The sequence below is a fragment of the Thalia democratica genome, chromosome 6 (assembly GCF_965202585.1).
Source record: "Thalia democratica chromosome 6, ktThaDemo2.hap1.1, whole genome shotgun sequence".
NCBI lineage: Eukaryota > Metazoa > Chordata > Thaliacea > Salpida > Salpidae > Thalia > Thalia democratica.
The window spans coordinates 25,419,009-25,440,836 of record NC_139170.1 but is presented as its reverse complement, the minus strand read 5'-3'; the positions used below and the strand labels follow the sequence as shown (position 1 = coordinate 25,440,836).

General features: G+C 26.1%; 1 protein-coding gene and 2 non-coding genes across 8 annotated transcripts in view; all 3 read right to left on the bottom strand.

The window, feature by feature from the left end:
* Positions 1 to 2,008: 2,008 nt before the first annotated feature.
* Positions 2,009 to 21,828, bottom strand: part of LOC145839550 (S phase cyclin A-associated protein in the endoplasmic reticulum-like) — a 43,091-nt gene continuing 23,271 nt past the window's right edge. For 4 of the 6 annotated variants that reach the window (XM_082947149.1, XM_082947151.1, XM_082947154.1 and 1 more), the window contains 16 exons: positions 21,534 to 21,615; positions 20,259 to 20,407; positions 20,073 to 20,139; positions 11,647 to 11,750; positions 11,228 to 11,293; positions 10,959 to 11,085; positions 10,724 to 10,863; positions 10,377 to 10,500; positions 8,044 to 8,189; positions 7,778 to 7,879; positions 7,472 to 7,621; positions 5,061 to 5,346; positions 4,031 to 4,192; positions 3,516 to 3,707; positions 2,600 to 2,645; positions 2,009 to 2,539 (listed from right to left, as the gene is read on the bottom strand). In XM_082947149.1, the coding sequence (XP_082803275.1) occupies positions 2,436 to 2,539; positions 2,600 to 2,645; positions 3,516 to 3,707; positions 4,031 to 4,192; positions 5,061 to 5,346; positions 7,472 to 7,621; positions 7,778 to 7,879; positions 8,044 to 8,189; positions 10,377 to 10,500; positions 10,724 to 10,863; positions 10,959 to 11,085; positions 11,228 to 11,293; positions 11,647 to 11,750; positions 20,073 to 20,139; positions 20,259 to 20,407; positions 21,534 to 21,615 (2,047 nt within the window). In that variant the 3' untranslated portion in view covers positions 2,009 to 2,435. The remainder of the gene's footprint in view (positions 2,540 to 2,599; positions 2,646 to 3,515; positions 3,708 to 4,030; positions 4,193 to 5,060; positions 5,347 to 7,471; positions 7,622 to 7,777; positions 7,880 to 8,043; positions 8,190 to 10,376; positions 10,501 to 10,723; positions 10,864 to 10,958; positions 11,086 to 11,227; positions 11,294 to 11,646; positions 11,751 to 20,072; positions 20,140 to 20,258; positions 20,408 to 21,533; positions 21,616 to 21,828) is intronic. The other 2 variants (XM_082947152.1, XM_082947153.1) reach the window with 2 other exon arrangements.
* On the bottom strand, positions 15,237 to 15,402 carry LOC145839639 (U1 spliceosomal RNA). The gene has a single exon (XR_014370085.1). It is a non-coding gene; the product is annotated as a U1 spliceosomal RNA (small nuclear RNA).
* On the bottom strand, positions 16,692 to 16,855 carry LOC145839631 (U1 spliceosomal RNA). Its single transcript, XR_014370080.1, has one exon. It is a non-coding gene; the product is annotated as a U1 spliceosomal RNA (small nuclear RNA).

The window sequence follows — 21,828 nt, the reverse complement described above, 5'->3', positions numbered from 1 at the left end:
ACCCCATGAGTTATCAATTTTGTTTGGCAACATATTTCCATATAGTATAAAGCTTTTAAATATTCGACTCATTTGCACCTATTAATCTTTCAATATTATAAAGTTCTTGTTGTTTTAAGTAAGCTAATTAAAAAGTATTAGATAAAAATAAAAGTCCATTGTACCCTGTTGCAAAAAAAATGTTTAAAAAACTTTACTGGCATCTAAATTTTTTTTTTAAGAATTGATTTTTATAAGTATTTACATTAATGATAACATTCAACTAAACTTATTAGGTGAGCTTTTTACAGATTTGTTTCATTTGATTTTTTTTTACAACTCTCTCAATTTTAAGCGTATACGATAAAGCTTCTTTTTTTTACCTCAATCTTCTATTTGATTCCATGAAGCTAATCGATTTTATAAAAGTTATTAAATATTATAACTAAATAAGTTAATAAAGATTACCTCGAGAAGCATTATTTTGAACAGTTTAAAACCTTTTTTCAGTAAAAACAGCAGTAGAAAATAGTTTTTAGAAAAACAAAGGTAATGTCAATAAACATTTTTTTACTGTTTTAAAACAAACCTACATAATGTTCAAGAGGTTTTACTAAGGTTGCTTAAATATGTACTCTAAGAATTTTTAAACACCCTGAAACAAAAAAGATAAATTTATATAAATCTAAGTGCTTCAGCTTACTTAAACAACAAAGAATGTTTGCATTTATGATTTTGTGAATGAAGGTAATTAAAAAAAGTAGGTAAGTGAACACGGTCCAGTCCTACTGTTAACTTGTTACGTTTCTATTTATTTGTCTAACCAATGGAACAAAATTGAGCTAACCATTTGAAAGAGTAAAAGATAAAAATAATAAATATCAAAAACTTAGTGTCCTTTCAGTTGTGTGTAACACTGTAATATACTAATTGTGTTTTTGCTAGAATTTACAAGACTTGTATTATATATACTTATGTTTGAGTTTCTGTTTCATTGTGAAAAGTTTAAACGTCTAAAAATTTGTTGTGAACAAATATGCTGTAAATTGTTTATAATATATCGTTTAATTAGTATTTTTAGTTTTCTCTTAATTTACAGTTTTATTTAATTTACACCTATTTTATTTCGTTTAATTAAAACATTACGTCGAAAGATAAAAAGAAACCATTAAGTATTCATCATAATACCAGTAAGATAACTACTTTCCAACAAGCGCGCGCAGAACCAACTCAGCCAGCAATACCATCTTCTACCTCCTTTAGCTTAAATGCCATAAACATTATTTAAAACAATACCAAAAATCTATGTTTTAAATTTTTACTCATTTTTTTATTTGTAAATTCAACCGTTTGGTTGCATCTGAGCTTGTTAATTTATCTGTTGTTCTTGGTATAACACCGCTTTTAACTGAAAGTAAAAGAAAAAAACTTCTTTCTAATTCCATGCATTTTTAGTTTAATTTTAAAAAGTAAGTTAGCTAAATAAATATAAAGCGCAGCTATCTATGTTAGACAAGCCTAGACTTTTAGAAAACTTGTCGTAATAAAAACAAATAAACTGCACATCAAAAATACAAAAAAAACACTTTTATAACTTAAGTGTTTACAATTTAGCTTTCGAAAAAAGGTACTTAATCATGCATTGCACAACTAAAATTAAAAATATTTAAAATGTAAACTTTTAAACGAGTTATTAGTTTTTTTGTTGAATTTATGATAAAATAATACAAAGGTACAAACTCTTTCAGGTGTTCAAAAAAACTATTGTCACCATACACAAGAAAACGGTTTAAATTATACTAAGGTTGTTTATAAACTGACTATTATTATAGTTTAGCTAATCGTTCGAAGAAAACTTACTATATATGTTTTAGCTTTTTTACCTAAAGTTAAAGATATAATACAACATAAATTAAAAGTCAAATATTTTAAATAAAGAGGTCATACTAACAGCTAAAGTTTAATATTATTAGATACAAAAAATAATTGATTCAAAACAACATTTTGTGCAACTAAAAACAACGGGAGTTCAGAATATTAAACATAAATAAAAAGATAGAAAACATAGTTAATAAATAAACAACAGTTTTTAATTTTGTATATTTTACTAAAAAAAATATACTCTTAACTGGAACAGTTAAAAAATAAATTTTAAAACTACAAACTTATTAATTCAAACATAGTTTCTTTCTGTCAAGAACGCATTTATTAACTTATAAATTTAAAGCTTTCGCCAATAAAAAAATTGAAATTTAAATTCCAAAAATGCACAGTTTTTTAACAGCCTGCTTATTTGTGCAGCTTACAGTGATCAAGTGAAAAAGTAACCCAGTAAAAAAGTAGAACATGTGTTATTAACTAAATAGAAAACTGGTAAGTAATAGTAGTATATAAAATAAAGCATAGCTAGAGTTTTAATGAGTACTATAAAGTCTTTAAGCATGCAAAAAAGATGTTTATGAAATGTTGGAAAAGTATTTGAAAACGTCTTCCATGTTTGTTTTGTTGAAAAGTTGCGAAAGTTTTCGTATATTATCTTCTGAATTAGAGTCTTTATTTTCTAAAATATAAACTAAGTTGAAAAATACATTATATTTTTATAAATCAATAGAAAACAAACGTTTATTTGTTTCAGGTTTTGGTGTATTTTCCTCATTCATTTCATTCTGAAAGTTTTTTGTTATTTCTAGTATAAAACTTTGAAAATAGTAAAATAAAACAGGTTAACTATATAAACTTTTTTATATATACATATATTAATATAGATTTAAAATAGATTGAAAATTAAATTTTTAGGGTTGTTTTAAGGTCATATTAGGTTAATGAGTTTGTAAAGGCAACTGTTAGGAAAATAAAATGTAAGAGTAATGGTATGTATGTAGTTACTGCTAGAAATCTTTTAAAAGTCCTGACAACGAAAAACGTTTTCTAAATTTTCAAAAATTTATATTATCATAATGTAAATTAAAAGCAATTTATCAGTTATATTAAATAATATTGTAAATTTTACTATTTTTAAGAGTAAGTTATTATTTAACAATTGTTTTTGTCATTTTATATATAGTCCACACTACACTATACAGTATTTCATAACTTAGAGTTAAAAGTCTACTGAGTCTATAGTGTTTGTATTGGGTGCAATATTAGACTAAGAACTTTATTACAAGTTTCGGTATCCTACGCGTAGTGAACATAAAACAATACAGTTTTATAAATTTTCAAATACCTCAACACAATATTAAAACTGAAAAAATGGACTGTTTTATTACAATGTGTAAAAAAAAGATTAAAAAAGTTCAATTAAATGCTTTAGTTGGATAAAATTTTTTTCAAATTCTAAATTTTTTGACTTATGGCAACCCTGGAAGAATATGAAACTTCTTAAACTTAAACAACCGTTACAAATTTTAATTTGACATTTAAGCTAAAAATTAAGTTCTTAAGTGTATGGAAGCAAAAATTGTCAGATTTTAACTACATATCGTAATAAAAATTAAAAACTATTATCTTATAATGACAAAAAGTATTTAACAAACTTCAATGTAAGTTGATAGTATAGTTCGATTTAGATCATTTTCTAGTGTTTTTAAATTTTCATCATTGTTATAGCAACATGCCACTAAAGTTGGAAACAAAACTTTGGTAAAATCTGGGTCGCTGTAGTACTTAAAAGGAAGATTGACCAGCTGCTGAAGTATCGTTGGTTGAACTCCCGAATTCATTATGTTCTATGAAAAATATGTATTTTATTTAAAAATTATATATATTTATAGATGTAAAGTTAAATCAAAGTGATACTTAGAAATAAATTATAGTTAGTCTTAATTTTATTTAGAAATTTATCATCTATTTATATTCAAAACCTATTCGAAAAAGTATTCCGTATTAATGATATTTTAGTTAGATAACAAATTTTCAATTTTAAAGAAATCACACTATAGCTATTAATTAGTGCTATAAGTGTTTAAATTAAAAAGAATTAAAAAATGTAAAAACTAATTATGATAAAATAGGCTTTATATAAATATGTTTTAGTTACTATTCAAAAAACCTGATTCGTAGGATTTAAATTTGAATAATTGCCAATACAAACGATTACATCATGTAGTAGATTTTCATTGCTTTCTTGTGATAGTTTGTTTGAGCAGTACCATATCAAATGAGAACAAATGTGTCTAAATTCCAAAGCTATGCCCTTGGACTGCAAAATTTTCTAAACAAAGTATTTTAAAATCACTGGTAATTTACTTTTCAGCTGTATTTAGAAATATATACTTTCTCTTACAGTGTTTAGTTTATTTTAGACATAGTTATTCAAACTTATGAGCTTTTTCAATTAAATAATCATTAAAAAAACACTTTTTAAAAACTTTACTGTGAAATTTTTATTTTTAATTTCATGTACCCCGGAAAGTTAAAAAATACAAATAAGTATTTACAACGTTGTATAGCTTAATTAAACACAATATTAGAGTGTTTTATGGTTTTTAATTGTTTATTGAAATATTTAAGCTTTCTTCAAAAGTTAGTAAGGCTCCGTAGTTATTTAGTAGCTTGAACTCACACAATAAGAAAAACATAAGTAGTTCAAATTAAAAAAATATATAACAATATTTTCAGAGAAACTAACAAAAATATCAAATAAAAAAGAAACCAATAAATCAAAAACAAAACTGTAAAGACTTTAGTGAATAAACTAAATTGGTGTAAGGGGTCACATGGCATCTGTTATTTTTGTTAAAAAATATATATTTAGTTTGCTTGAATAAATGAATTAATTAATATATAACTAGGGTCTCCCACACTTTTTTTCATAAGGCCCCCTTTAAAGAAAAAAAAGCTATGGCCCCCTCCGACAACTTTCTCAAAAAACTACCTTTAAATACACCTAAGACCTTTTTATTGCTCTTCATCAGTAAATCCAGAATACCTAGTGTAAGTTTCAGATTATAGCCTCATGGTTCCCTTTGGCCCCTTTACTATTCACGACCCCTCTTTGCAGCTTATGGCCCGCTAAATTTCTGAAAAAGCTCACTTTGGTAAACCCTGATACAAACTAACAAAAAACTATAAACACAAACTTGCAATAGTTCCAGCTTTATTGTATAGGCAGCATTTAGCATCCTGAACACAGCTGAGGTGACAAACAACTTTCGGCCCTCAATATTGCACACTGTTTTGCCGCTCGGATGATCTTTAAGCATTGTTGGCCGCTGAGGGGCACCCTCGTGTAGTAACAAACCGTAAAGCACGCTAACTGTTCCCATGACATCCGTGCATTGTAAAACGGTGACCAAGTGTGTGACATCACACTGATTGCTTGATAAAGACGTATTGTTAGAAGCTGGACTTGAGTTCAAGTTGTTTCTGAAATAAATAAAGTATAGTTTCTACAATAAAATGTATTTTATTTAAGTAGCACTGTCTATAAAATTCTTTACTATGAGAAAAGAACAATAACTTACTTAAAGAAGTATTAACATAATTCATGGTTGCCACTGATCAAGCAGAGAAAAATTTCCTGACTTTTCCTGACTTTTTACCAAAATTTTCCTGACTTTTCTAAATCAAACTCTTAAATTGAACTTATTCTAAAATACATAATCTAACACTTTAAACTATTAAAAGATGTTCAATATGTTTTGAGAAAATTTTTGCAGTTTTATAAAGGATATTTTACTAATTTATACCAGATGAAGGCATTGGAAATAAAATTAAATATTTGTGTAAATTTCTAGGAAAATTTTGGATTTTTTTTCTGGCTTTAAAGGACTTTTAATTAATTTTTACCATTTGAAGGCTTTGGAAAACAAGGAATTTTGTAAATTTAAACTGACAAAATCTGACTTTTTTTTATTTATTTTATCAAATTTCCTGACTTTTACTGACTTTTTTTCAAAACCCCCCATTTTTTCCTGACTTTTCCTGACTTTTGTCATTTTTTAAAATTTTTCCTGACTTTTCCTGATTTCCTGACTTTTCCTGACCGAGTGGCAACCCTGATAATTTGCCGATCTCTGCTAAAATTAAACCAAATAATAAAACAATTCTGTATACATGATCTTTACAACCATTGTTAAAATTGTGAAGAAAATAGAAGAGAAAGTTCGTTATTAATACTTTTAGGTAGCCTAATATGAAACTGAATTGAATAAACTAATGGTATTGCACTTGCATTTGTTAAAATTTTAGACTTAATATTGGCAAAAAAAAATTAAACTCTATCAGTTTTGTAAAATCCAAGTATGATTTTTTCAGGTAAAAGTGCTTCATAGTAATACTTTAGCATTCCCTTTTACTAGGTAGTTACTATGCAGGGTTTTGCAAATTTGGACTGATGTTTTTTTCTAACCTTCGTGGGTAAGCACCAAGTTAACAGATGAAACGATCTAGTATACAAGTTTAATTGTGAAGTAAGCTCATTAATGATATATTTTTTGACTAATTTTTTACTTTAAAAAATTTAAAACATTAACTAGGTATATGACCCCGAAAAACATTATAGAACTTGAGTTGTCGGAACTTGAATTTTTGTGTATTTGCTAATGACATATAAAACAATATTTTTGAGAGTGCTAGCCTTACAGTTTAAAAGTAACTTCAACAAAATTAATACTGATTCATTAATTTTATGATACTCCTGATAAATGTACTCATCATTTTGCAAACAATTCGTGAATTTGTCAACAAAAAAGTGAAAAATTGACACATACCTTATTTTTTTCGTACAAAAATCAAACTTTTATTTAGAAATAAATCAACATTTTAGTTATCTATCTAGAAAAAAAAGATACAGAAATTTGTTTAGAAAATAAAAAAATTAAAGTATTTGCACAGCCAAATTCTAACACTTTAATAATAATGCCTAAAATTTTATTAAAATTAAGGTTACAAAAGCCAAATGCTTATTTGAAAAGAAATTCAATCTATTAATCTACTTTTAAAGCTGTTTTTTAAACTCAAACCTTTTTTTATAAATTCATAAGAATTTAAGTATTTGAACTGACAAAAACTTTCATCTTTTAAATGTTTTTAAATTATAGATTTAGTCTAACGCGTAGAAACGCTGTATTATAAACATTCAATTAAAATTTGATTGCAATTTATATTCACTCATAACTAATACTTAATATTTAATAAATGATTTTGTAAAACTTAGTTAGGAATTCAAAACGCTTCTTAAACCGTTCTAAATTTTAATTACTTTGTTTAATATTTGAGAAGTGCAACTTATTGTTAAAAGTACTTATAAAAATATATATTCAAAAACTAAGAACACAAATCCAATAAGTTGGATGGTGTGATCACATTTGACATATAATAAACAATTTACACTACGCAAAATATGAAATATTAAAAGTGCAGCTCTAAAAACTGTTAACTAGTTATCTATTTTAGCTTTTAAGATTTTATTTTGTGTATATGAAATCTTAAGAAGTAAGTTGTCTATACAACTAATTTGTAGTTTTTAATTAATGTTCAAAAATCATACCTAAAAGCGACATATGTGGTAGCAACTTGTAAGAAGTGCAGTGAACTTTCCAAAAAAAAAAGAGCATTTTTGTTGTTACCGTTTGATAAATACTGCACTCGTTTTAGATGTTTGTTCAGTAACTGTAAAATTCCACTAGCAACCACGTAACTACAAATTTAAAATAACTTGATTTAAAATAACTATTTAAAAACTAAATTTACTAATTAAAAAATTATACATAAAGAAATGAAAAAAAAGTCATAAACAAATATTTTGTGTTATAATAAAAGCAAAACCAAGTTGGTTACAAAAAGTTCTTGCAACCTTATCAGGTCAAGTCCTTTTTTATAAAAAATTTCGCTTAAGATTTTTTCATCAGTTCCATTTTCTAATGAACATATTACATCAACTATGTTCTTTGGTGACCTATTAGATTTATAGTACATGTTAGTTTTTATAAATAAAACCATATACAGTGCAAGTTCAACATTTTGATACTTAATTTATACAATACTAATTGGTTCCAGCTTAAAAAATTTAACATAAAATAATCTTAAACATTGTATTTGTTTCTATAAAACTCAACTTACTTTTTATTTGATTTTGATGTAATTTTCTTGTTAAAAGGGTTAGCTTTAACGTAACTACTAAGTATGAGAGCTATTGATTTAAACAATATTGGAATGGCATTGTCTATTTCAACATTTTCTTCTGCTAACAGCTGTTGATCAACGCTCTGTAATTTTTATTTGGTGAAAAACGTACAGGAAAAGTACAAGGACAAGAAATGAAAAGAAATAAGTTTTTCCAGTTAGGTTTTTACTTAATTATAAACTGATTTTTTATTATTGATAAAATTTATTCCAAGTCATGTACATAAAAAAGTGAGTATGAATGCAATTTGTACGAAGTAAGCAGAATTATTTTAAGTCTATTTCAACCACTTTAATCACTATTTATATTAGTATTTATAATTCAATACTTTGAAGATTTTCTAGCATATAGTAATTCTTTAAAACTATATGGTATTATACATTTTTGCAAAAATGAATCAAGCAATAACTTTTTAGAGAACTATAGAAGATAGTAGTGGTAGACGAATTTAAACTATAAAAGTTTTATGTTTCTATGAGAGTTATTATAGTTTGTATACTTTATAGGGAACATATTTTAGTTCCATCATACATATAGTCTGCTTCAATTCCAGTAATATATCTATCCCAAAGTGTAACAATTTACTATACCAGTTTTAATTAGTGATCTACCGAATCCACAAATTAGGGTCTGGATACGTTTTTAAGTTGAGATCCGGCCGGTTGTGGATATCATTATAATATCAAGATGCGTTCGGATCAGACAATTTTTTTACATTGAGTATTAAAATACTCTTTTAATTTAATGATTATACCAGAGGTTGGCAGGCTTTTGGTGATCGCGGATCAAATTTAAAAAATCAACATCTTTGCAGTACACAATTGTTGTTACAACGTCTCTTTTTTTACTTTTTATTACAAAACACAGAGTAAGTTTTAAATCGCTGGACAATTATACCAAATACCTTTTTTTTTTCTTCATTACAAACCCCATAATATTAAGTTTAAGTTTTAAAATTTCTGATTTAGTGGAATTTACACCCTCGCGGGCCGCAGTTTTTCAATCCCTGTTCTGTACTTACAAAAATTTGTATACATACAGTAAAAATCAATTACAATTTGTAAAAGTCCTAATACTGCGGTATAACTGGTGTTCTTGTGTATTTTCAACGAACTTTTTGAAACAAATTTATTTTATATTTTTTTTTGTTGACAATATTGCTCTTTTTAAGCAATTGAAACCGAATTCTATATCTATTTTTTAAACTAGGATCTGGTGACCAGATCCAGCTCTTTGAAAAAAATGCAATCCTGGGTCCGGTAGATGACTAGTTTTAACCCGGGTTTGTACAAAGTATATACATTGATAATGACTGTATTAAATATTCTTATTAAAGCATGTTATCACATAAATTATTCAAAAACTTTGAGATCATAAGATCATATTAAAAAAATCATCGTTGTTTAAATCTAATGAATCACGATAACTAGTCAAAATGAGAGTATTTAAATACGAAGTCAATAAATTGCCTACTCTTTTGAATTTCAAACAGGATAGCTTATGTTTCTAAAGTAAGAAATCAACTGGTACTAAATAGTAATGATAGGTACAATAAACCATTTACAACTTGCTGACCATACAAAAACGTACCATATATTTTTCCAATCTAGGAAGCATAGTCGTGTGCGTGAATTGATGTTTCAGTTAAAAAGGTGATGAAATGTACGATAGTATATTTGGAAGCATTTTAGTTTGTTAAGCCTAATATATTATAACCTAATATAGAATGTAAGATGCGTGTAATATTAGATAATAATTTCGGTTCCACCTTCAAAACTTGGTCCAAAAACAACAAACACGCCAAAGTTGAGAAAGTACCAACCACTAAAACCCATGTTCCTAACACAACTATCGTTACAGTTATAAATGCACTTTGTTATGCTTAGCCAAAGTTTAGTTTCCTTAGTTACCTATGTTTGTGTACGTGGAAACATTTAAGAAATTTATAATTCTATAAACATTTATAAGTGTTTCATCAAAATAACTTTCAATTAAAAAAGACAACAAGTATTTAAAAATACTTGTCATTTAACTTCAATTACTTGCAGTTAAGTTTAAATAAATATTTCCAAATATTTTTTAGAATTTCAAAAGTGTATAAAATAAAAATCAGCTCAAATCTTTGATTAAAATTAATGTTCATAATTTATACCATTTAATGCAAAATCAATAAATGTTAGACAATTATAAACAAGAAAAAACATAAAAGTTAAGAAAAGTAGCAACAATAAATATGTATTAAGTTTAAAAAAAAAAAAACATAAGTTACCTTCATAAGTGCCAGTAGAAGATCTACAAGGTAGTTAGTGTAATTCATGTAAATAACGAGTAATTGATTATTTTGACAACCTAGACATGATAGATAAAAAACTTGAGCTGCCGATGTCAATGTTCTATTTTTGAAAATATGTAAATTAATAAACTATAGTACTTGTAAACATAAACTTTTGAAGCTTGTAAGTATTAAAAGTCTTACATAAATAGTCTTATATTTAAACTATTTAACTTTTAAGTACTGTACAATTTACACTATATTAAATTTCAAAAATACACAAACAACAATTAAAAAACTATTTTAAAATCAATTTAATTTAAATGTTTCAGATAAAAACAAACTTTTCAGGTAGTTTAAAGGTATTTGTTTTTTTATTTTGAGATGAACTTAATCTATTCATTCCAATTTTCATTACATCCATTAAAACACTAAACCCTCCTGCCATCCTAAACAAATTTTGTTCGGTAGCTGTTAATGAACTCTGAAATTGTTTAATCGTTTGTTGAAACAAAGTAGTTTATTACAATTTAAGTTTCAAAAATTGTTAAATTTTAATTAAAACAAAACCAAACTGACTAGTTTTTCTAGCAATCGAATCATCTCATTTAGTGAACGATCTAATGAAGTTATTTGATTAGCGTTCCAAGATACTGCTTTTTTATTAGTAAACAGCTTATCAATGTCGCTGACAAGACGAGTGGCTCTGAAATAAAATTGAAACTATTATTTTTAAAAGCAACAAAATAGAACTAAATTTTATGTGAAAAATTCATAGCAAATAAAACAATAGCAACAACTTTTTTGTTAGCTCATAAATTGATTGTATAAATGTTTTTAAGACCAACTTGCTTTTTACCGGTTTTGAAAATGTTTTTTTACAGTTCTCATAATGCTTTGAAAACTCATCTGCTCTGAAATATCAATATAAAAGTTAAAAAAATATAAATAAACACTATACTTGTAATTTTACTCTTTATATATAAACACTTGTACAAAACATAATCGTTAAAAATAGTCCTAAACGTTTAGGCTCTGCAAATTATCAAATTAATGACGTTTTTGTGCAATAAATTAACGACATAGATTAACTTATATATTAATTGGTATTATGTTAAAAGTAATTTATACAAACTTAGTATTTTTTAATTTTCAATGTAGCTTTCAACAAAAGCCTATTTTTAACTAGTTCTAATCAAACACATTAAATATTCTAATAGATATAACTTGAAATGTAGAAAGTTATAACTAGTATTAGTAAACAAACCTTAAATTCATTCTATTTTTAATTTTTTTCAATCTTTTTTTCATAGATTTTTTCCATTCACAGCTAAATATTTCATTCAATTCAGTATCATTTCCAGATTGTGTCTGTAAAGTAAAAAAAATCTCAAAACTCATATACTAACTGTACATTGTTAAGTTTTACTTAATCAATATTTATCGAGCTTTTATTGCTCTGCTTTTTATCTAAGTTGTCTACATTCGCTGATATATAGACAGGAATGCCTAGCTAAAAAAAATCTAAAATTATAAAAAGATCAAAAACTATGTAGTATTAGTTAGATTTTTGTTTAACCGTTGAATTATAATATTATAAACTATAAAGTATTAGCTAACGTTCTAACAAAAAATATTTTCAACATCCGTTCTTGTTCTAGTTGCATTTTTAATCATTTTTGATTGTAGTTTTTAGTTTATTTTTTATTGCTTTTTCGTCATAGTGCTAAAAATTTTCACAGGGACAATCGAGCAACTTAAATTTTGAATATCCTTACACGCAAATTGAGTTTGTAATAAAGTTAAAACTTTGATGAACAAAAACCATCTTATTGTAGGCAAGATTTTAAAAACAGTGTGAATAAATTAAATTAATTTGAGTATCAAAGTAATACTTGACTTATTATCTAGCTAGAGATACTGTGGATTAGTGGTCTTCAAGCTTATTAAAATCTGTGCACACTAAACTGAAAAAACAAAACTCTGTGCATTCCAATTTGTAATTTATTCAATGTGCGCTGCTAGTGGTAGGGCAGCGTAACTTTTTTGTTTTAATATTTATTACAAATAAAAAATATCTAGAGTAATAAAAAAAAATCTTATACCTAAGAATATATAGTGTAAGATTCATATTTCCCGTAGTTAGAACTAAAGATTTTTTATTTATTATAATCTCCATAATATATATATATATAATTAAAACAAACTTTTGCTTGGGATAGCTGTTTCTGCGTTCAATACGTGTCTTCAGCCAAGTATTTTATTCAATGAAAAGCAAACATGTAATCGTAAAACCTTGCAGAACTCAAGATTCGTGCCTACACACTCCTCAACTGCAAAACAAGTTCAAAATAAAGTACAAAACATTCAAATGAAAGTTTAAAATTTAAGCACAAATGCATTATGACGTAATTTTAAAACTAGTAAAAATCATGCAAAACGGCTTAAACAAAAATTCATAAATTTACTTTAGTGAGTGAGTACAAATTTGAACAAGTTAAATAAATCAAATAAAAAGTTAAATAAAAAATGAAATTAATATAAGATTTTTTATTATGTCTTCAAGACGATACAAACTCGTTTCTTTTGTTTAGGTAGGTTATCTTTCAGTGCATACACAACGGCTGTTGCTTCTTTGAGACACAACCTACATATCTGGCTATCATTTTCAAAATGACACTGAGCTTTCAAAGTATGTTGTGGCTTAAAGCGCAGCGGCACTGACTTATAAACATATAAAAATCGCTTTTTAAGTTTTAATTTCACCTTATATTAATTTAGACTTCAATTTTTATAAAACTTTTTATCTTATTCAACTTTTTGTTCAAATTTGTACTCACTCACTGAAGTTTTACGAATTTTTGCCAGTTTATTGTCGATTGGGAAGTTAATTATAGCACAAGCCGTTTTGCATGATTTTTAACAGTTTTAAAATTACGTCATAATGCATTTATGCTTAAATTTTAAACTTTTATTTGAATGTTTTGTACTTTATTTTGAACTTGAGGAGTGCGTAGGCACAAAACTTGAGTTCTGCAAGTTTTTACGTCTTGTAATAAACTTTTTTAATAAAAAAGCCTTTAAGGTGGGCTCTGTGTTAAAAAACTTGGTTTATTAAGTAAATCAATTTTTTTCTATTTTTATAAATATATATAAACAAAGTTGCACAAAAATAAACTTCTCTTGGAACAACTGTTTCTGCGTTCAACACGCGTCCTCAGCCAAGTATTTTATTCAACTAAAGGCTAACTTCTAAGTACAGTTACAAAATTATAAAAATTAGATATTACGTAATATTAGGATAATTAATTAGTTCAAATTGAACAACATTAATTACACAGTTTTACATTATATATATATAGTGTAAATTTCATATCTAACTTCAATTATGTTATGCTTGAGATTTTTTTTACTCTTCATCACAAACCCCATAGTTTCAAAAATTTTTGGTATAGCGGCCAGATTTATATATTCGGGATCCGCAGTTTGCCGACCATTGAGTTAACGTAATTTAATAAAGAGAATGTATACCAAATAAAGAAAATGAAACAAAATAAACTAACATGGTTGAATTTACGTTTAACCCTAAACTATAGATAAATATAAAAAATGAACTTCATACTTTTTCCTATGCACACTAAAAAACAGTTTGTGCTGTAATGTTAGGCTTATTCGAAAAAGTACAAAATAGTTATTTATTTCTAAGAACGCTAAAATCAAAAGATATGACGTAACAATAGATAAGTTTTGTTGTTTTTGAAGACATTTTTTTAGATAGGCAGAGTTGAATGCTAGGGCTTGAGAGTGATATTATTTGTTTTGAAAGTAACATGTTAAGGCTTCAGAAAACTTGGTGCAACCTGTGGTGAACTGTATCTTGTAAACGCTGTTTATCTCTCTTTATTATTATCTTTAATTGCAAGTTTACATTTCTAATTTGTTTAATAATAAAATTTAGTAAAAAATAGTTGTTTATAAAATACTAGTGATTTATTTAGTATATTAGTGGTAGTTTAAGTTATCTGTATTTATATATAATAATTTAGAACTATTAGATCCTGTTAAATGTTCATACTATTATTAGTATTTGTTATTGATTCCATATGTTGATATGCATATTTGATATTCTAATATTGTAAGTAAGAGTATTTTAAGACTATCTCAAGTTACTCAGAGGCAGTATCTGTTCCCTCGTGGCTGCCAGGCCCTGCGAGCGGACAGTGCACACCGTGAAGACTAATGCTATAAATCATATTTTTAAATATAAATTTGAATACTTAGTTTTCTAATTTTATTACTTTCAATATTTTTTGTGATTTTTACTGAGAGATTATAACTTTTAATTTATCGTTCTACTTTAACTGACAAAAACGTACCACAATAAAAAAAATTGTAGAAAATAATTTATGATTTAAGTGTCACAAATTGATACTTAAAACTATTTTATTTATAACCTGTATCAATAAGTTACCTTTTAGGTAAATAATTTTTATGCAAACTAAAAAAGTCAAACTAGCAGTTGAAACAAACAGCGTTGAAGTATTATAATTAAAAAACTATTAAGCAAACAATTTTTGAAATTACTAATTAATTAAATTTGTGTAGTTAAAATCCCCAGTTGATTTATCAAAACACTTATAAACTTCTAAAAATATTTAAAATGCATTCCTTATTGTCTTTAAACAATGTTGTTGAAAGACGTACGGTGCAGTCTAGTGCATGCAATTTGATGGCGAAAATACAGCTAAGATTTGCTAAAGAAATCCGAAATAACTACTAGTTAGTACTTTATAACTAATGTGTTTTGAAGTCTAATTACAAGAAATACTTTGCATGAATTTACAATGGTAGGTTATATAGGAGATAGCGCGAACGCATCTTTACCCAAGTGACAAATGACACGACCAATTTACTTTCTTTTGAGTAATCGCAGAGGTCAGTAGTCACAAATGTGCACTGGTGATACCTCACCCTGGGTCATCAGCCTGCCTGATGGCTGTTAAGACCCCCGTCAGGTTACTTTAAACTTTCACCGACACATTTCCTGACGAATAACAAAACGAGAATAAACTGTTTATGTGCGTGCTTGTATGAAGTTATAATACGAGAAAACAATGCACATTCTCAAAAGAGTTGAACTAAAATAGTTTGCAACAGATGATTTTCCCTTTTGATTTGTTACTTAAAAAAATCTAAAACCCTGATTTAGATATTTACAAATCTTTAAATTTATTTACTTAACGAATAATTACTTTCAGACATTTAATACTTTCTTAAAATATTAAAACCAAACTGTGTACCTAAAACGTGAAAAAATAAATGTTATTACGAAACTTTTACATTTTAATAAAAGGTTTTCATAATTTAAATTTAATATAAATAAATAAAGCAGCTTTGTAATATATTAGCTTAACTACATTTTTTATTTAGAAAAATGTTTAAAACTGAGTAGATAAGCTTAATAATTATATGTAAAAATAAAGATATCTCAAAGTTATTTTTTAGAGCTGTAAACTTATTTAAAAATAACTCGTTTTTAATCACTAAGTTTAACAATGTAACTCAAGCTAACAAATTCATAACTGCTTATTTAAAATCTAAAAAAATTGTTTATACTTTACTGTGTTATAAAAGTTATACAAAGGTTTTATTAACTTTATAATAAACTAAAGTAGATTTATGTTTATAGTTTTTATACAAGTATAACAAAATAATCACCTCCTTACAAGGTTGCTAAAGGTTTTTTGAAAAATTTCTCCAGGTTTTTTAAAGAACGAGTTCTTTGGTTCATTTTTTGTATAAAACAAAATTGAAGGTAAAAAATTGTCTTAAATAGTATAACAACATTGAAAATATACTGCAAAGCTACTTAAAATGTTCTTTTTAATAAAAAACAAAGTTTTCACTATATGATAGCTTTTTCGTATCTAATCGAATTTACATCACTTTACATGTAAAAATTATTTAAAATTCAAAGATTTTTGACAACGCTGCTCCTTTAGTACAACATTTTTAGTAAATTAGAGTAGTCAGGGTTGCCAAAGGTTTTTTGTAAATTTCTTCTAGGTTTTAAGAAAACAATTTTTTTGGTTTAGATTTTGTAAAGAATTAAACTTCAGGCAAAAAAATATAACTTCTTTGAAAAATACAGTACAGCTATTTTAAATGTGTTTTTTAATTAAAAAAAAAAGATAATTTTTTATGTTCTATATTTTTTGTAGCTTATTAAAACTTCATTCATTTACATGAAAAAACCCCAAGTTTTTGGAAATCCTGATTAGTTTAAGATGTCGCAATTATAAAGGTATTGGAAGGGGACTGCGCGAACGCATGTTCCCCGTGGGAGAAATTCTACGGCCGAGTTGTTCACATTTGGAACAATCGCAGAGGTCAGTTCTTTCAAAGTGCAATGATGAAACCTCGCCCTGAGTCAACAGCCTGCCTGATCGCTGTTAAGACTCCCGTCAGGTAAGTTTAACTACTCAGATATGAGCCTCTATTCAAACAAAAAGAAAGAATCGTTAGTTTGTGGCTTCTATTGTGACGTCATAATACGAAAAAGAAAAAGTTGAAATGAGAGAGTTTGAGTAAAAAATAGGTTCTTGCGTTTAATCGATTGAACAATGAACATACTGTGTTATTTTATAAAGAAAGTCATAAGTAATCTTACAGCCATTTTACTATTTTCTTTTTGTTAGACATTGATAGTTTATAACATAAACTTATTATATGATTTGACGAAGTGTTTTATCAGCGAAACAGTTTTACAAAAATAAACTTTCACTAAAAATCTATTTTGTATTTACATAGTTTTGTTAATAAAATTGACATTTATTGGTTATCTAATTTTTATATATGCCAGTAGAAATGCAATACATATTAAAATTTTCTTTTATTCAAAAACTTTGTTTTTAGCCAAAAAGTACCTCGTTTCTCAGTTTGCCGACTTTTTATCTTTTTTGCACTTCATCCTAAACTCAAGAAAATTTATCTAGCTCCAAAATAAATTAGTTCACCCTTAAATTTTTGTGCATTCCAAAAATAACTTTGTGCAAACTAATGTGTATGGGTGCAATACTATACATGTAAACTTTTAAAAAAACTTAAACCTATCTCAACTATACTTATTTTAACAATGACTTTTAAATTCAAATACTGAAATAAATGATATGAAACTTTTTGTTAAATAGCAATATTAAATCAATTTTTAAAAGCGTTAATTAATTTGAAATACAGCAAAGACCAAACTGTGACATATCTATAGGGAGATAACACACTTTCCAAAAAAAAAAATCTTATTGTTAGTTTTGCATAATGTTAAATTAAAGTAATTTATATGAAGACTTATAAACTTTTTTGAAATTGTGCATAGTTGTTGACTAAAAAGAAAACTCTGTGCATACTGATATTTAAGTATAGATTTAATATTGTTTAAATTTGGTATAATATTGTTCAATGCTTGTGGGTCAGATGACAATTCAAACTCGGAGAATTCAAATTCCGTCAATTAAAATTCTTGAAAAATATTTAAAGGGCCACAAAGAAAATAGTAATACATGTTAAAATCAAAAAACGGTTGTAGGTCTAACTAATAAGATTATGATAGTAAAAAAGTATTAAAAAAGAATTTTCAAACATCACAAAAATATTATAAAACGTATAATAAAATTACCTCAAAAAATATTAAGAACCATGCAAAAAAGAGTTTGTATGAATCAATTAGACCTTAAACCACTTTTTTTTTTTAATATATAACACTTTTTAAGTTGTGGCTATTTAAATATTTTCTAACAATAAATTTTTCAAATATAGTCGTGCACCCATAGTGCTCGATGATAGATTACATACCTCGGTGAGATTTTCAGTTTTATATTCATTGTATTCTGTACAAATAAAAACTAGATAATTACGAACAAATTAAATGGAATTGAGATATTTTGCTAATAGGTTAATTAGGCAATAAGCATGGTCGTTTTAGAAAAAAAAAATTACAGAGCAAAATACATTAAACTATAACTTGTCAATGACGAGCTCTTTGATCGAAACTTAGTTTGCTAAATAACCTTTTGAGAAATTAAACAAATATTTGTTATCCTTTTATGAAATAGAGACCTCTAATTGTTTTCTAACAATCAAACCTTTGATATACACTTTAACTATTTACAATTCCTAAGACTTCAAGGCCATAGAAGAGCTAAATAACTTTTTCTGAAATTTAGTCTTATTTTTTACATAAAAAACTACTAGTTGTTTTTTTACTGCTTTTAAAAATTCAGAGTACTTTTTGAGATATAAGCGATCAGAGATAGGGAGTTCAACAGGTGCTTTATAGGAGGCACATACTTAATAGCTAGAATAGACTGGTTCACTAAAAATCTATCTCTTGTTCAGTTTTTGAGCAATTGATTTAAAACTTTCTCAGTATAATCATAAACAAATTTTGAACAACTTCTAGCAAACAGATTTTTTTTATTATGAAAAATTTTAAAATATAAAAATACTTTTTCTAATTTTGGTCATAACTTTTTAAACTTTATTTTCTTCAAAAATTATTTTCCTACAAGTTGATCGTAATTTCAAAAAGATTATTTCCTGAAAAGTTTGAAGAAAGGCGCTTAAAAGTGAAGGAGAAGATAGCAGGGTTGCCACTCGTTAAACATTTTTTTTCTTCAAGGTTTTTCAATTTTCTTCCAGTTTTTTAAAAGTACACAATTTTGGGTCTTTTTTTTTTTGTTTAAAGTTAAATTTAAGGTAAGAAACTGTGTTAAATAGTATAAAAAGAGACTGTAAAAATACTTAAAATGTGTTTTTTAATAAAAAAAATTTTTGGTGATGACAATTTTTTTTTACCTATATGATAAATTTTTTGAGTCAAACCGAAATTTTACTACTGAACATGTTAAAAATTCCAGGTTTTTTGTTCAAAATTCCAGGTTTTTTCAGTATTTTTTTTTTAATTTATTAAATTCCAGGTTTTTCAAGTAAAAAGGCAACCTGAGATAGAATCTTAATAATTTTTTCAAAATTCCGAGAAAAATGGTCATGAATTTCTTTATTCTATATGGTTGGTTGTATCAGATATTTTTTTAAAAAATTGGTTATATTTCAAAAATTAATTGATACTTTTTTGTTCTATAACAACTACTTATAGTATATACTCAAAAATTACAAAAAAATGCCAATATTAATTGAATTTTTTTTGATCCCCGATGACCTTAATTATTAGTATGTTATAAACTTTAAAACACTTTATATTTAGTATCATAAACATAACTTCATATCTTGAGATTTAAAAAATAGGTAATTTAAAAAATAAAATATAAGAAAAATATTTCAATTCTATTTAATAGCACCAGCTAGTTAACAAAAAGGTATAACACAAGGTATGCCAACCAACAAATTAATTATATCAAGAAAAATAGGAACATCTTCAGGTTTCTATCTCTGCTTTGCAGTTAATACTTATTTATCTTTTTAGCTCAATTTTCGAGTTACAACTTGTACTACTAATTTCAAATATTCACTGAAGCAATTAAAATAGAGATTATCTCAAACATAGTTGATCTTTTGTACAGGGGACTTAATTATCCGAAAATGTGTTGTACATCTAATGATGTAAGTAGACGATTAATACGGGCTAATAAAACAAAAAACAATAATCATTACTTTAAATCAAAGTTTAACAATAAATACCTTGACATTTAAATTTGAAGTCAAATCGGTTTCTTCGCGTTTACTTTGTAAGGAATCAATATTGTTTCTGAAAAATTATGTTAACATTATAATGAATCATGTTTTATCATTGACTATAAAAACTGAAAGATACATGTTATTAATAGTTTCTATGAACTATATATACTACGTTCACTAAAAGCATACAAAATAAGTTGCTCATTTTTTGTCATAGTATAGGACATGTTGGGTGGAGTTGTTGTTGTAGATGAAAATCTTCCCAAACTAGATAACTCAACAGCTCTTTCTTTTTTAATATCTAGTTGTTCTTGGTGTCTTCGTTCGCTTTCATTATGCTAAAAAATAAATATATTTTTAAGAAACAAACGATACATAGAAAGTTTTTAACAGGTTTTACACCTGAATCTGACCGGACCCTATTTGTGGATCAATTACCAAAACTTAAATTAAGTCGTTTTACACGTGTTATTAGGTTTAAAATTTATGAAAAAATCAAAACAAAGCCGATTTAATGTTTTAAAGTTAGAGTATTAAATGTTTAAATTTATTCATACTAATTTTCATATACATATCCACTTGTTTACACCACCAGAGTTTTCCAAAGAACACTAGAATTTTAATTTTAATGTTTTCCAATTAAGAAATACACCTGCACCGGAAGCAAGGTTATTCGCTTTTGGACAAGCTTTGTATAAGTAAGTAAACAATAACAAATTTAAAAAATATAACAATAATCCATAAAAGACAAGCATTAAAATTTCTTTAGCGGGCCGGATTTACATGCTCGCAGGCCGCAGTTTACATTTCGAGGGCCGAATTCCACTTACTTTGCTTAACATTGGCAAGCCAGTCATTTTCACTCCGGATCCGGTCCGTACGTTGCCAACCCCTACACTAGCACAATATTCAAAAGGACCGGAACCATAAAAAAAGCTTCAACAACAGACAAAAAGGATTGTGAATTATAAATGGGACTTAAAAGTTACGAGCAAGGGTTTTAGTTTAAAATGGGGAATACTTTGAAAAACAAAGCAAAACCAAAAAATTGCAAAACGTGTAGTTTATGAAGCTTAGATAAATATAAATCGAAAAAAATTAAAAAGAAAAGAAAGGCAACAACTCTGTGTACATAATCAAAATATTTATTTCAAAAAACTAAAATTCCATAACTTACAACACTTGAAAATTTGCAGTTTTTAAAGATCGACTAGATAAACTATTATTTAGTAAAATACATCCTAATGTGTATGTTGGTTAGTTTTGTAATTTTTCACTCAATAAACTTAACTTTGATGCATGTGCATTAGGAACTAAAACAATTGTAAGTAATATCGGAAAAATTTGTTGTTTAAATAACGAATACACGTACTTTTATGTTATTATATATGGTTATAATTTCTTTGTAAATGAAAATTGTATGCCATAATTTGAAAATATTATAAATAAGTTATAAAAAAAAACTTTTTGTTTGATCTTCTTTTGTAGCTCACTAACAGCTTCTTTTTGAGCAGCATCTAATGCTTCTTTTCTTAGTTCACGTTCTCTGTATATTAAAAAAATATTAACTTTTCTTTTTGGTGTAGAATAAATATTAATCAAACAACAAATGTTAGTTTTTTAAAGAACTTAGTTTATTATAAACTGTGCAAGTTTTATTCATTACATAGTACTGTAAATACAATATTGAATGCATAGAAACATTTTATACAAAACTTATTTTTTATAACATAATATTTTAACAGGTTAGAAAACTTAA